This window comes from Helianthus annuus, chromosome 3, assembly GCF_002127325.2.
Source record: "Helianthus annuus cultivar XRQ/B chromosome 3, HanXRQr2.0-SUNRISE, whole genome shotgun sequence".
Lineage (NCBI taxonomy): Eukaryota > Viridiplantae > Streptophyta > Magnoliopsida > Asterales > Asteraceae > Helianthus > Helianthus annuus.
In genome coordinates, this window is record NC_035435.2 from 159,261,841 (window position 1) to 159,277,838 (window position 15,998).

Genomic DNA, 15,998 nt, shown 5'->3' on the forward strand with positions numbered 1-15,998 from the left:
GGCGATGGCGGGGGGGGAGGAGGCAAGAAAGGGACACTGGATACAATGGCGGCCAGAGTTTTGAAGGCAACATAAGTTTCTACAACAATGGGAGGAAATGGGAAGTGGGCAGGTCGTATTTGGATGCGGTGATAGGAGGAAAGCAAAAGACATCGGAAGAAACAATATCCCTACCAGAAAACTGCGAAGATAATACCAAAGAATGGAGCACTAGAACTGTAAGCTTGGAAGCCAAAACGCTTGAAATCCTACTCAGAGCGAAGACAATATGCGAGAAATTAGCTATGTAACAATGGAGGTTAGGTATGCTGGCGGACTAAGAATTCTAGTCACTTTGGGTTCACAAATGGAAACCGAAGAACTACTGACAGCACACAAACCTGCGTATGAGGAGTATTTCATAAACATCAAACCTTGGAAGGAAAGCATGGATTGGTTTGAAAGACTTGCTTGGGTCAGGATCTGCGGTGTTCCAATCAGCCTGAGGAACAAGGAAACTTTCAACATCATTGAGGGAAGTATGGGTCGGGTAATTAGAGAAGTGGATGTCAGTAAGGAGGATAGTAATCTAACATGTGCACACCTGGGTGTTATAATTAGAATAGGACAAGTCCTAAATCAGGAGATTCTTGTAAAATTCAAAGATGTATCTTTCAAGTGCTGGGCATCGGAGGTATCAGGAAACTAGGCACCAAAGTTTGTCAATGACGATTCTGTGTTCATAAACACCCCGGACGAGGCATCCACAATTCTTGAAGAAGATGATGAGTTGGTGGCTACGCAAGAAGAGAGACAAGGAAAAAACATGGAATCTGAGAACACCAGCCATGAAAGTGGAGCTCCGGTCACCGACGATAATGCATCGGAGAAGTCGAAGGGTCAAGAGAATGAAGAGTCAAACGGGGATGGAGGAGCACGTGCAACAATAAATGGTTTTGGTGGGAATTGGAGAGAAATCTTCGCAGACTGCTTGGGTAATGAAAAGACGCTGGAAACACAAGAACCTAGGTATATGGGGAGTATTGACATTAATGAAAAAACAGGCGGGAATTAAGGAATATTCACTTTCCAATCAGTGGATAGAGATTCAGATGGTGATACTCAAAATGGGCCGGGTGGAAATAATGGTGAAACTAGGAAAGAAATTAGGCCCAATCAATATGGGCCCAGAAGTAGTGATAATTCAAGTGGGCCTGACGATGACCCGTTTAACCTAAATGAGATTATATGTGGCCAGGGTAATAGAAACACGACGACAAAAAGGAAAAAAGGGAGTTCAACTTTTACATTCACAAGGGAAGGAAGCTCTATCAATAAAAGGTTTAGATCCGAGAACGGCGCAGTGGATGTCCGGCAGGCTATAAACGAAGACGCCCTAGACTCAATCTATCGGACCTTTGATTTAATAAAGAACCAGCAGAGGATTTACAAGCCGAGACAGAGGCTACAGTAGTGATGGGAAAAGTGATTGGAATTCGAGTCTCTAAAAGCCGGCAGGAAATACTAAGAGTACTCCAGGAGGAATTGGAGTCAGATGGTACGCTATGAATTATTTGGCAATAAATATTAGAGGCATTGGGGGTGCAGGAAAACCAAGTTGGATAAGCAGGTTAGTTAAGGAACACAAAATTTCTTTTTTATGTATGCAAGAGTCACAGGTATCAAACGTAGATTCAAGGTCTGTTGTAAGATTTTGGGGGAAAGTAGATATGGAATATGAATCAATGGATGCTAGGGGCAGATCTGGGGACCTGATTTCGGCCTGGGATCCGGGTGTATTTTCAAAGCAGAGAGTGTTTAAACACGAGTCATTCCTAATAGTGAGTGGTATGGTGGCTGGTACCAATATGTACATCAATATAGTTAATGTATATGCACCATGCGATGTGATGAGAAGAAGTAATTTATGGGGGGAATTAAAAGAAGTTGTTGATAGCAGTAATAATGGTCTTTGGATCATGGTCGGAGATTTCAACGAAGTGAAAGAGGAGGAAGAAAGGATGAAGTCCAGATTCAACAGCCAAGGTGCAATGATTTTCAATAATTTTATAGCTGAAACGGGTCTTATTGAATATCAAGTGGGAGGACAAAAGTATACATACATGTCGAAGGACGGGTCGAACCTCAGCAAGATAGATCATGTTCTCGTTTGTGGTTCTTTTATGGAAAAATGGCCGTGTGCAAGATTTGAAGTTTTAGGAGATACTTGTCGGATCATTGCCCGTTGATCCTTTCATGTGTGTCCTCAGACTTCGGGCTAGTACCATTCAGATTTTACAATAGCTGGCTAGAAGATGGAGGCATTGATGTTGTGGTAAACAAAGTCATGGAGAATCACGTTAGAGGGGACAACGTCATGAAAGATATGGCTTGTATTCTTAAAAATCTCAAAATACAGGTTATAGAATGGAGGAAGGAATCAAAGGCAAGAGAGGAGGAGGGGGTCTACAACGCGACAAAAGAGGTGGAGCAAATTGAAAAATTAGTGGAAAGCAGGAGCCTTACGGCAACAGAAAAGGAGAAAAGAGTTAGTTGAAAGTGGGTTATAAAGAATTATGAGAGGAAAAGACTTAAGGACTTGAAGTAAAAAGCAAAGTTTAAATAGGCAAAGCTTGGAGATGAGAACTCAAAATTCTTTCACATGATTATCAACTGTAGGAAAGCAAGGAACATGATCAACGCAATAATGATCAATGGAACACTGGTGAATGACCCGAAAGCTATAAAGGAGGAAGTAAAAGTAAGATTCGTGGATCGACTCACAGAACCTTTGAAGAATAGGCCTACTCTTGACGGTAGGGGTTTCAGTCAGGTAACACACGAGCAGGCTACTGCACTGACCAGAAAGTTTTCAAAAGTAGAGATTAAAGAGGCGGTGTGGGCATGTGGGAGTGATAGAGCCCTTGGTCCAGATGGATTCTCGTTCAAATTCATCAAAAGATATTGGGCGTTGCTAGAAAACAACTTCGTTGATATCCTTAAAGATTTTCACGAAAGAGCTTTCATCGAAGGGGGCTATAATGCGTCTTTTATAGCTTTGATTCCCAAAGTCAGAGACCCTCAGACCGTGAATGAGTTCAGGCCGATCTCTCTGATTGGTATCATATACAAAGTCATTGAAAAAGTGTTAGCTTCCAGATTAAAGAAGGTCATTCCCTCCATTGTGGCACCGGTACAAACGACATTTGTGGAAGGGAGATCCATCTTTGACGGGCCTCTGATCACAAGCGGAGTCATCTCTTGGGCGAAAAAAAGCAAGAAAGAAGTGTTTTTCTTCAAAGTTGATTTCGAAAAGGCGTAGGATTCGATAAATTGGAAATTTCTACTTTCTAATTTAAAAGCGATGAAATTCCCTAGCCGTTGGACAAAATGGATAGGAGCATGTTTGAAATCGATGGGCATCGGTCCTAGTAAGCGGGTCGCCTACGTCAGAGTTCAGGTTACAAAGGGGTCTACGACAAGGTGATCCGCTATCACCTTTTCTCTTTATCCTAGCAATGGAAGCTTTAGAGGTCGTCATGAAACGAGCGGACAACAGAGGGGCCTTTAAAGGTTTCAAACTACCAAAAGATGGCCCGTGTATAACACATCTTTGTTATGCGGACGACGTGATATTCATGGGTGAATGGTCTGAGACGAATATATTAAACCTTAATCGACTACTGAGGTGCTTTACCTTGTGTTCGGGGTTAAAAGTCAATTTAAACAAGTCTTGTCTGTACGGGATAGGAGTTGAAGAGGACGAGATAATAAGAATGGCTGGAAAATTGAAGTGCAGAAAAGGAATCATACCGTTCAACTTCTTGGGTTTAACCATCGGAGTGAACATGAATAGAGGGAGACACTGGAAGCCAGTGATTGATAATTTTAACAGGAAACTATCGGCATGGAAGGCCAATTGTTTATCTTTTGCAGGTAGAATGGTGCTAGCCAAGGCGGTATTGGGGGCCTTGCCCAACTACTATTTTTCAATGTATCTAGCACCTAAGAAGGTTATAAAGACCTTTGATGCAATACGGAGAGATTTTACTTGGGGAAGGAAGGCTGGAAGACACAAGATACGTTGGATAGCATGGGGGAAGATGACAAGAGCAAAACATCATGGTGGGTTCGGGCTAGGAGATTTGTGGAGTGCAAACCTCGCTTACATGGTAAAATGGTGGTGGAAGTACAAGGCGAAAGCGGAGGAATTATGGGCTAAAGTGATTAAGTCAATACATGAGAGTAAAAGATGCTTTAATTATATAACAATTAATAATAAATATGCAGGTATTTGGAAAAATATTGTGAATGCAGGTAGGAAAATTAGAAGCATGGGCATATTGGTGTCAAAGGAACTTGTTGCGGAGCTGGGCAATGGGAAGACGGTGAACTTTTGGCTGGATAACTGGAGCGGAGACAACACTTTGAAAGAAAAATGGCCGGAGATATTTAAAATTGCCATAAATAAACGAGCTAAGGTTGCGGATTGTGTTACGATACTGGGACATGAGCAACAATGTAATATAGGATATGTCCGACCACCTAACTCAGATGTGGAGTGGGCGTAGTGGAGTAGTCTAATGCAACACCTAAATAGGGTGAAACTCAAGACAAAGGAAGATCGTTGGTGCTGGAAGACGAATAGCAATGCAGAGTTCTCGGTAGCTCTGCTTAGAGATCAGATAAACAAGATTGGTGTAGTTGAAGACGAGGAGGAATGGAAACATTGGAACCGGTGGTCACCGCCAAAAGTAAACTACTTCATATGGAGATCGATGCTCGAGAGAATTCCAACAAAACAAGAACTTGTCAAAAGAAGGATCCCGATAAATAATCAGATGTGCTCAAAGGTGCGGACTATATGAAGAAACGGTAGCCCACGTAATTTTTGAGTGTGATTCGTCCAGGTTAATTTGGAAGAACGTTCGTATATGGCTAAAGATACCAGCTACCACTGATTTTCGAACATGTAAAGAAGCTTTGGAGTTTACCAAGAACTTAACAGGATCTAACGACTGGAAGAGAGTTATCAACATGGTCTTTCAAGCGACTATATGGAACATTTGGAAGTCTCGTAATGAAAAAGAGTTTGAAGGCTACCATCGGATTGGGAACAACGTATTGGAAGGAATCATGGCAGAAAGTTTTATTTGGTTGAAATCTAGATCGAAATTCCATAGCATTGAGTGGGGAAGGTGGGTGGATTTCAACATTTGCGATATAGTAAATTAAACGTTTGTAACTGGGGAGTGTTAGTGGTTAGTGTTTTTCCTTGATTTTTGTTTTGTACCTTTTGGTTTTTTACAGCATATGCTGACCCTGTTCTATCAATCATAGAATCTTACCGTTCAAAAAAAAAAAATATACGTGAAAGTGAACTGTAATATTAAAAGTTTATTTCGTAAAATGAAAGGTTTAACGTTGGTCAAATAAGGTAGCTCTTTAGAAGTTGGTTAAAATAGTAATTTTCCCAATAAATAATTAAAAACAATCCCAATGCATGCACTTTTGTTTTAATAATAAGGCTATAGGGTGTGGTTGGAGCTCTTTGGGGCTTTATCAGTCCAAGTAGGATTCATGTCAACGCCACGTAGGATCCACCTCAGCCATGAAGTCATCTTTAATTTGCATGGTATGGATGGAGCCCTATATTAAAAAAAAAAGATTTGATTGGTGCAAACACATGTGGGCCCCACCTGATCCTTTGAACCTTGGCGTTACCATGCTGGCGAGCCATTGGCGCCCCAGTTAACTTGCGGGGTGTGGGTGGATAGCGCCCCGAAGCGCTATAGTGTCCTAGCTGGCGGGGTGGCGACCCCACACCCTCCAGCCTAAGTAAGCATGGAAGAAGAAATAAGGACGTTGAAGAAAGTTGTCTTGACAACTGCATCTGGAATCTGCATATTTAGTTCGAATCTCCAAACACGTTAATGAACTGAAAAAATAATACACCTTTGATTTTAGTTAAGCTTGAGTTTCATGTGATTAATTCACCTATTGCATTTTTGTGGTTAGATTTTCTTCTATGTTCTGGTCCAATCAAATATCAATTCGTACAGCATCTCATTTTTTTTTAATATTCCACTTATGCTTACATTCTATATATTCTGACCGCTAAATATTCGATTTTTTCTATATACGTACATATGTGGTGAGTTGTGCTTATTTAAGAAACGAAATTGTTTAGTAAAAGGGGGAAATCCAAATTATGCGATTTGTTAATATATCATGTATGTTTAATACTAAGGATACATGTTACATTTTCTGATTATAAAAGGGAATACTGAGTTTTTTTAAACGTAAAAGGGGATCTCATGTAACAGCCGCAAGACTCAAAGTTACATAATTTTACATACTTTTCGTATAATTACATTCTAACCATCTATAGCCTCAATACTCTCTTTTAACCATTTCTCCATATCAATATGTTGCATTTTGGCTCTAATCCTCAACCACAAAAATGTGCTTTCTTTTATCTCTTCTAGTAATCTCGTATTGGACCTGTGAATTCCATTAAGGATTTTATCATTTCTATTCAGCTAGATTTACAAAAGGTTGCCACCATTATATATCTAATAGCTTTCTTTTTTCTTTTTGTGGTTTTTATTGATTCCACACATTTTAGTAGCTCCTTTACCGATTAACATGTATATAGTGTGTTGTTTTGCGCCATACTCCTAAGGCATTTAACCCTTTCTTTTTGTGTTCTTTATTGATTCTACACACTGAGTGTTACATGTGAGAAATTAAGAACTGTACCTTTCTAGTATTGGTAAACATCAAAAAACATAATAAATTGATAATTATAATTGTGCATATGCTAACAATCTACTACTTGTAACAAAGTTAAAAGTATTAGAATAGACCAAGTAATAAATTTTGTGACAGGAAAATAGATGCGTTTCGTGCCGTGACCACATACCATCACGAGATCCATCACCACCTTGAGCCCCCTTTACCCAACCTCAGCATCCTTTCTTCCCTTTATACCGCCTCCTTTCTTCCGTTACCATGTTGGCGAAACCACCATGGTGCCCCCCATTTAATTCTCTCGGTGTGGTTGATGGCGTCGTAGCGGCACTATGGAGGCTGAGGTGGCAAGGGTGACAACTCCACACCCTCCGGCCTAAGCCCCACGGTGTGCCCCTTCCACCTATAATACTACTAATTTTGTTTCATTAAACTTTTATCGAATATGTTTATATTAAGTTTCCGGTGTTAATTTATGATCACTCATTTTCCAAGGATCATATTAATCTTAATGGAAACTTTGAAATCTACAAATGGTCCATATTCATTGGCTGTTCATCTATAATAGAAACTTTGAAACCTACAAAATATAATGCAACCCCACTTGTACCAGGATGGTCCATACCACCTCAGATGTCACACTCTTAGACCATGACACATTAACATCCAAAAACAACATAATCAATATTGAAATAACTGGCGCAGGTTAGAAGGGGCCCGGGGGGGGGGGGAAGTAGTGTAATATATGTGGTTTTTGTATAAAAATTTTTGGGTATATACGTTTTCGACCCCCCGTTAGAAATCTCAAGCTTCGTCACTGATTGAAATCAACTTCATTGGGACTTCATTGATAATGTTTTAGGTTTAATAAAACCTGTACGTGTTACTTAAAAGACACATAATCATGTAACCTTAAATACGCTTAAGTTTAGGTTAGCTTAGATCGAATTTTAATTCGTACGTTGTTGAGACCCGATGACCCATGATCCGTCTAAATCGGTGTTAGATGATCATGGGACCTAAGTCATTTAACTTTTGCACTATATACATTGAAGGTGATAGGTGGCCCAGGCATAAGATTCACACTCACATGTCCCAGTCAGTCGGCCAGTCCCACACCATACGTCATGACAATCCAGAAACATGAGCCAATAAATGCCCTTCTGAACACAACTTTTCGAGAAAACAACATACCAGTCTGTCTTCATGTGTTTGAGTCAGTGGTATCATTCTGGTTTATTCGTTGCCTGCAAATGAGTTTGTCACATTTTTTTCCTTCGTGAAAAACGAGTCAAGTCAAAGTTATTATGAGACACACTGTCGTGATTAAAAGCAGGCCTAGCAAGGACAACTTATATGAATGTGGTTTTTCGTTTCATATTCAATGACTGTCTAATTGGAGAAACAAAACGAAATGGGCGTTTGAATGTTGGTTTAGCTTGACATCATGCATGACCAGTGAGTAAGACTGGATGATCCACCCTACGGTAGTTGATAAGTGGATAGAAATTAATGCATTATATGTCAAAACTGATACTTTAATTAAACTAACTTTTCAAATACTTATTTCCTTAATAATCCCGAAAAAAGTTTTCGATTATAATTAACTACTTGGGTTTAGTCCGAATGATATTTTAGGGGAGATAAAATCAAGAAGTTTTGTCTAGTTTAAAAATAGGGGTCTTGTACGTAATTATATTAGTTGGGTGGAGTGGTGTAAATACCCTATGTATATGTTGTAATTTGTTGCCATTTGCCCGTTTGGGTCGGGGGTCTGCGTGTTGTATTGACCTTTTGCCCGTATGGGTCGGAAGTGCTTGTTTTTATGAAGTTTTCTATTAAAAAAACTTGGGTTTTATTGCGCATATATTGAGAGAAATCTCGTTAATATATATTACTAAATCTATATGTTGGCCATGTGAGAGAAACATGATTTGATGAGACTGTTAAATTTTTTATTATTTCTATAAATGCTTTTAATTTAAACATATTTTGTTTTTTATATAAAATATAGTCTATTATAAAATTTTGAGTATGTTGTTGCGACTTACTTAATTTTATCTGCGTCTCAATATAAATTTGATCAAAAACCGTATTGTGAATGGTAAAAAACCTATAGGATATTATTTATTATTGATCAATTATTTATAATTTATAAAGCTAGAATGAATATGATTATGAGTAGCAGAAAACCTACAAGATATTATTTATTTTTGATCATATTTTTAGAAAGCTACAATTAATCTATCTCTTATACTAAAGCAAAATAATGGTTGACTTTTTGACTTTGATGTGGCTATTCTCTTTGACCAGAGAATTGGGATTTTGGGCGGCAATTTCTTTTTCCTCAATCCTCCTTCACTTTCACGAGCGGCAATGGCTATACAGCTTCTCTCTCCAATCAATTCTCCCAAAATTATGCAATAGTTTCCTTTCTCAAATGTATTTCTAATAGAAAAACCCAAAATGTTACGTATCATTCATCTTATCCTCCAATCCATCACCATCTTCGATTCAACACTGGCAATCAAAATCGATGAAGGAAAACGTGGGGTTGTGGTAGTGCAGATATGGCCGGAAAAAACGTTTTCAGATCTGAAAATCATGTTGGTGGTGGTGGTGATAGGTGTTTTCTTTCCATATATCTATCTACGATTATTCAAGCCTAAATTATGGAAGGGATTATTCAACCCCAAATCATAACCAGAGGATCTGGATTAGGTATGTTTAGCGCTTCTCTCAATCGTGGAGGGATTTTGTATAATATGTTTTTCTGTATTCTAATTTATTCGTATGATCTCCATTCAGGTCAGATCTTTCTATTTTATCTTCCCACAATTCTCAGTCAGAAACCCTAGCTCTAGCTCAGGCGATTTCATCTTTTTCCCGTTTATATCTTTCGCCATTTCTTCTTAGATTAGGTTTTTTTTTAAGTTTATCTGTTAAATTAGCATGAATTGTTGGTTGTTTTTTATGTGAATCTGAATAGGAGTTAGCTCTAGGGTTATGTTTGGGTGAGATTATTTCAATTTAATTGTTTGATCTGATTTGTATTGTATTGTATTGTGTATGTGTTACTCTGTGTGGAAGTTTGGATTATGGATCTAATGAACTGGATTTCATGTTGTAGTTTGAAATTAAGTTGTGAAGATGAGTGGAGCAGTGCTTGTGGCTGTTGTTGCTGTTGGTAATCTGCATCAATGATAGGATAACGCCACTATTGCTGGTGAGTTGCTAAAATTTCAGATTTGTTAGATTTGCTATGGTTCAGCATACATTAAGAGAATCTTTTATTTGTAACTATATTTGGAATTCAGTCTTTTGCAAGTATCCTTAGTTTTAGTGTGCTTTTTTTTGAATTTTGACTTCTTTATCTCATTTTCTTTTCGATTCTGGGACAATCTCAAAGAGTTGCAATGTTATTTTCTGCCCAAAGAGAATGCTATTGAGACATTGCAACAGTCACTACTAGGAAAAAAAATAAGGTATTGAAATACACAAACTTATTATCGTTCAAAATCACTATAGTTGTGTAGTTGCTTCGATCTTCTATGCTCACTTGGCAGCGGACAGATGGCACGGTTTGTACAATCTATGATTAAGTTATTGTAACATTGCTTTGGCTAACATGCAAATAATATGTCAGGCATAACTTTAGTTGTGGTGTTTGATTTTTACACTTGCACTCAAGGCATTGTAAAGTTCTAAAAGCGATATGTAATAAACTTATGTAAGGATGATAGACAATACGACAAGGAATGGACTAATTTTATCTTGCTAAAAATGGCTTTTAGTTCGACTAGCTAATTGTTACTGTTTGTTTTTTTAGTTACATAAATTGCAAGAATACTTTAAGAAAATATGTTATGAAGTAAATAACACATTAACTTAATTATTGGCATATTGTGTATCTAGAAGATTACATGATCATATTTTCCAAGATTGTAGCTTAGAGGCCGGTTGTCTCCGTTACAACTTACTGATCTTTGATTTTGGATATATTTGTTTTTTTATGGTATAATTTTCACTTTTTCACATCAAACGTAGATTAACAACCTGCTACCACTTTTCTGATGTTTTTTTCTTTCTCTATAGTTTCTTTGGTGGTAGGAGCTACGTATTGAGCTTCTTGTGGTTGTACAGAGAGCTTCTTTGGTGTGTATTATCTTATTTTCTTTAGTGTTTAAAAATCATCAAGTTATAATATTATCTATATATAATTTTATCAGTATCTTTTACTATAAAACGTATCGTGCATGTGGAGCTCTCACCTTGGCTTTAGGGACCTAATATTGTTAGAGCTTATCACGCTTTATAATCAGGGGGGGGGAATCTAAGCCGATCGTAAATGTTATATATCATTTAGAAGATCTTGTGGTTATAATTTTTTTAGGCTCAGCTACTTTATGTTCTAATAGATGTCAGCTGTAATTACATATACTGTGACCCTAAATAGAGGATGGTGTAATAAATTTATATTAGAATATCTCTTGAGTCTCTTTATATCATTTTGTAATTGAACATTATATTAGGTGTATGAAATTAATTTAATATTATATAGTTAGAATAGCATGGCACAATAGCGAAATTTGGAAGAAAAAAACCAATTGAAATCAATGATTTTTTTGAAAGGCGGTCCTTTATTGATATAAAAGGCCTAAATTTGCAAGCCATTAGCTGCTCTTATTCAAGTATATGTCTTTGATAGGTTTCAGTGGTGTTAGTTTGATTTGAAGGTGGTTGCCTGCTGCTCTTATTCAGGTATGTCCTTTTTCTGTCTGTTTTTATTTTAAACTTATTCAGGTATGTACTTTTTTCTCTCTATGTTTTTTATTTTAAATAGCTTACATTCAGTAGTTCAAATTAAAAGTTGTTACTGAAGTTTCTGATGAAAAATGTATGTTAGGTTATGATGCGGCTGGCAATGGCTCGGATGATTACTCGAGATACGTAACCCCTGATGTAGTTGATGCGTCTCATGTAAGATCTTTTTTTATATTATTACATTTTTTTGTCGGGTTATTATATTTATGTTGATTATGATATGTAAATGACGAAGGTGTTTATGGAGATAACGGGTCAATTATGTATCCTGATGGGATGACCCCCATAAGTTGTTGGATGAGATGATAAATTGTGATTCATCAAGTATACGTTAGGTTATTAGGCAGATGATTAAGGGAGATTACGATGATGCTTCTAGGGGAGATTACGATGACTCATCAAGTATACATCAGGTTATACCAAATCTAGCCAAGAACATGTTGAATGGCAACTTTCTCTTATTTTTTATAACTTAGCGAAATGGAAAAAGGAAACTAAAAGTTTTGATTTTTCATAAAACTTATATTCGTTATCCAGGCTATTGTTTGTTGAATCCGGTATAAATGAAATCAGGTATGTGTATGGGTGGTCTTTAAATTAATTTTAATAGTTGTGAGGCGTTAATGAAAAAAGTTAAATAGCTAGGTGGTCTCCTTATACTTTTTACCTAAAAAAATATTAGCTGAACTAACATATATTATTCCAAAATTTGATTATCATTGTAATTATATTATACTTTTAATCATATTTAACACACGAAGTCCATAAAATTCAAAAGATGTGGGCATTTACTGTGTTTTGGGTCAACCGGACCTCTCCTATACCCAAATTACCTAATGAAAAAAGTTAAATAGCTAGGTGGTCTCCTTATACTTTTTACCTAAAAAATATTAGTTGAACTAACATATATTATTCCAAAATTTGATTATCATTTTAATTATATTATACTTTTAATCATATTTGACACACGAAGTCCATAAAATTCAAAAGATGTGGGCATTTACTGTGTTTTGGGTCATCTGGACCTCTCCTATAGTCCTATACCCAAATTACCTACTTTCATCCGATACCCAGCTAGCCATTTTTTCCACTTTTGAAAAGTTATATAAGAAAGATGTACATAATCATTCATGTATATGCTATTTGATGGTCTACAGGTTGTGGTCTGGGGATGCATGCACAGCTATATCAGTTTGTTTCAAGAACATGCATTAGATTGTTGCATATCTTTAAAACCTTTATGATGGAGAAGGTAATATCCAGTAGTCCGATATATCTCGGGATCATTCTTTGGCAGCGGAAGTTTGGGCAGTTTTTTATATTCAAATTTGATAAACAGTCTGAGGTTTATAGTGTTTTGAGAGACTAGATCAAGGGATTCTTAAGGGATTATCTGAAGACCTGTATTAGTCAATTGTGTGAAGCCCATAATATTTTGCTAAACTGGTCTAAGGGGTTGCTTGAAGATATGTGATGTGATAATAGGCAGGGGCATTTTGGGAATACTGAAGATTTTCTTGCCAGTAACGTTTGGGGTCAAAATAATTGTGTTGACCGAGTTTTGGGCCAATATAGATGTGTTTTGTTGCTCTTATGGACATATCAAATGGTTCTAATGTTTATACAAAGCTAGGGCTATTTTTGGAATTTTGGAAGGAATATAGAGGGGAGGAAGCTACAGTGTAACTGGTATGGTCTTAGGGATCAGTTTTTGGTGTTCAAACTGAGGGTTTTGATTAGTATATGGGCTTTGGGCAATGTTGAGGATGCACTTTTGATGGCTCTTATAAATGATTGAAGTGGCGACTATGAGGCTGCACTTATGAAGGAGATAAAATTGTTATTTATAGCTTTAACGAATGACAATGATACCACGTTAAGACTCCGACTTTTATCCGGAGGTTTGTTGTATCCGATGTCCGGAGGTTGAGATGCTTTTTGAAGTCTGGTGATGATTTCTTTCTGAATAAATGGGGTTATTTTGAGATCATCTTTCTAAATGATGGGTTTTTTTTGGGATATAAATGGGGTCTTTTTTTACGTTTTAAAGTGGGTTCTCCATGATCAGCAAGTCCGGATGATAACACATGGGTGTAAACAAGTCAAATGATACGTGAGTCACTCGACATCAGCTAATTAAAAGCATGAATTAAGCCAAGCTTAAACGGAGTTTGCGGCAGTGGAGTTGTGGCTCGATGAAGAGACGGAGTTTGCGGCAGTGGCGTTCGATAGTGGCTTCCTCGGTCTCGGACTCCCGGTTGAGGAAGAAGCGAAAATCTGAACAAGGTTTATGGTTCAGGTGAGTTGTGGCTCAACTCCTTTTGTTTCTGATACCTGATTTTACATATAAAAAGGGTATTAAAACACAATCTATCAGCAGTGGTTCAACTATGTTGACTCGGGTTCTACTTTATACAAATCCTCTCAATCTCATCATTTTACACTCATGTATTCATGTGGATGTATAGATTTGGTTGAAGATTTCATCGAATTTTAATTATTTGCTTATGTTATTTTGGTGTAGATGGTGATGGTAAGATAACAGGGGATAATGCAACAATTGTCTTTGCTAAATCAAATATAAAAAAAAAAACCTCAACTTAAGCAGGTGAAAAACAATTGCTCAACTCTACTTTGTTGATTGTCTTTCATATGTTGTTGACCGTATTAAATTAGTATGGTTAATGCTAAATTTGAATGATATATGACTAAACTTTTGTATGATTCAACTACGTCAAAAGCCTTATCCACTCGGTGTTAGATCTTAAGAAACTCTATAGTCTATACCCGAATTACTTTCCATGTGTTTGATTGTTTATCTTATAACATCTGATCATATTATATGCTATGGCCTTCAAATATCAGGAATGCATTTGGACAGCTGACAGCAGGGATGCGGTAGGTGGTAATAGTCACACTAGAGGAGCTTGAAGCTATTGAACGAGTAAGTTTTATGTCACCATTTATGCTTAGACAGAACTTTAAAGGTTCTTAATATGACATGTTTATAATTTATATAACTTAGGTTTACTTATTTCATTTAGGTTATTTGCATTTCAAGTCTTTAAACACTCATTTATAGAGTTATGTAATTATGACTTATATCATTTGAATTGTTTGAACGCCACTTTGTTGGAGTAGCGATCACGGCTTCAGAGGGAATCCGATCAAAGAATGTGAGTGAGGTCATCTCTTTCACCAAAATGTTCGGGTAAGCTTTAACTTTGACCCTTCCATTTCCGCTCTAAAGTTGCGCGTGATCATTGGCTTCGAAAAGATATTAACAAGTATGGTGTGCTTCTATTTAATGAACTGAACAAAGATTAAAAAACATACTTGCAAAAAACTCATCGATTCCTTTTCGAACAGAGGGGTTACTTATGTACCTTATTTATTATTCTACAGATAACATTTTAAATAATTTACAAAACTATAGGAAAAAAGTTATTCTGCATGATCCACTGTGATTATGTGATTTTAGTATTTTCCAAGTTTGGATATGAGGAAGATAGTTAATTCCAAATATTGGTAGGTTAAAGACCTCCTAAATGTTCTACTAAAGATTGCTATGAAAGGCATAACCACTTTTTTTTCTTCTAAAATATCAAGCTATCTTTGAGATACTATGCATTGTTATTGGCTATAAATATTATTTTTTTAATCTTTCATTTTTAAGCAATATGTACATCCTGTTTTGCAGTTTTTCATTTGTTACACACTTGGACTTATAGCTGAATTTTCCCTATAGCTAAAAAGTATTTTTGTTGGATGTTTAATGAAAAACGAAAGCCCATTTTATAAATAAAAATATTTCGGCAATGAGTTGTGGTGAATTGCATATAAGAAGCGTTTATTTGTTCTCCAGTTTATTTTGGGAAGGAGGGTATAGAGATTAAATATTTGGTTGCATCTTTTTGGCACCAAAAACTTTTTTAATTCCAATAGTGTTCACTGTGGTTCTCAATTTATTATTACCATCTTCATGAAAGGTTTCCCAAGTTTAAATCAAGTTCAAGTTGGACTCCTATTTTGGCACTTTTTGTTGTTCATTTGATAACAAAAGATAGTTATATTCTTTGATTTATACATACTATCAAATGTGGAGTTAAGGTATGCCAAAAGGGCATGGGTGTATAAACTAGGTATTTAGATGGTTGGTCAAATAAAACAGGGTTGATGGTTTCTGTCAACCCCATGCTATTCTTTTCAAAGTTCTTGAAGATAAGGTTGGCCTTGATTGTATGCTTTTGGTGGTAAGGTAAGTTCAAGTCTCTATTTTCTCTTGTTAATCCACTTTTAGAATTTTATTTTTTGTTTTTTCATTCGGTCACTAGGTTTGCCCAAATGAAGGAAAGCTGGAATGAACGGATTCACACAGGCATGCTCATGTTATCTGATTTTTATTTTGTTAACTTGCATTAACTTATAACATATTTTTCCCT

At 36.6% G+C, this 15,998-nt stretch overlaps 1 protein-coding gene and 1 long non-coding RNA gene across 7 annotated transcripts; both read left to right on the forward strand.

Annotated features, from left to right (window-relative positions):
• Positions 1 to 1,709: 1,709 nt before the first annotated feature.
• On the forward strand, positions 1,710 to 2,536 carry LOC110932445. Its single transcript, XM_022175778.1, has 2 exons — positions 1,710 to 2,154; positions 2,250 to 2,536. Exons 1-2 carry the CDS (start codon positions 1,710 to 1,712, stop codon positions 2,534 to 2,536), a joined length of 732 nt encoding a protein of 243 aa, XP_022031470.1.
• A 6,514-nt stretch (positions 2,537 to 9,050) lies between these two features.
• On the forward strand, positions 9,051 to 15,935 carry LOC110930459. 6 transcript variants are annotated; one of them, XR_004888721.1, is made up of 11 exons: positions 9,051 to 9,453; positions 9,863 to 9,958; positions 10,828 to 10,887; positions 11,441 to 11,493; positions 11,639 to 11,712; positions 11,792 to 11,969; positions 12,714 to 13,855; positions 14,081 to 14,164; positions 14,422 to 14,500; positions 14,698 to 15,814; positions 15,891 to 15,935. It is a non-coding gene; the product is annotated as an uncharacterized LOC110930459 (long non-coding RNA). The 6 variants fall into 6 exon arrangements; XR_004888720.1 differs by adding an exon at positions 10,142 to 10,217 and having other exon boundaries at positions 14,698 to 15,929; XR_004888718.1 differs by having other exon boundaries at positions 14,698 to 15,929.
• The last annotated feature ends 63 nt before the right edge of the window (positions 15,936 to 15,998 follow it).

Excerpts from the sequence above, each read along its gene's own strand:
- LOC110932445 (XM_022175778.1), top strand. The coding sequence starts at position 1,710 with ATGGAATATGAATCAATGGATGCTAGGGGCAGATCTGGGGACCTGATT. Across the intron at positions 2,155-2,249 it reads AGATCATGTTCTCGTTTGTG|ACTTCGGGCTAGTACCATTC; the intron begins GTTCTTTTATGG and ends GTGTGTCCTCAG.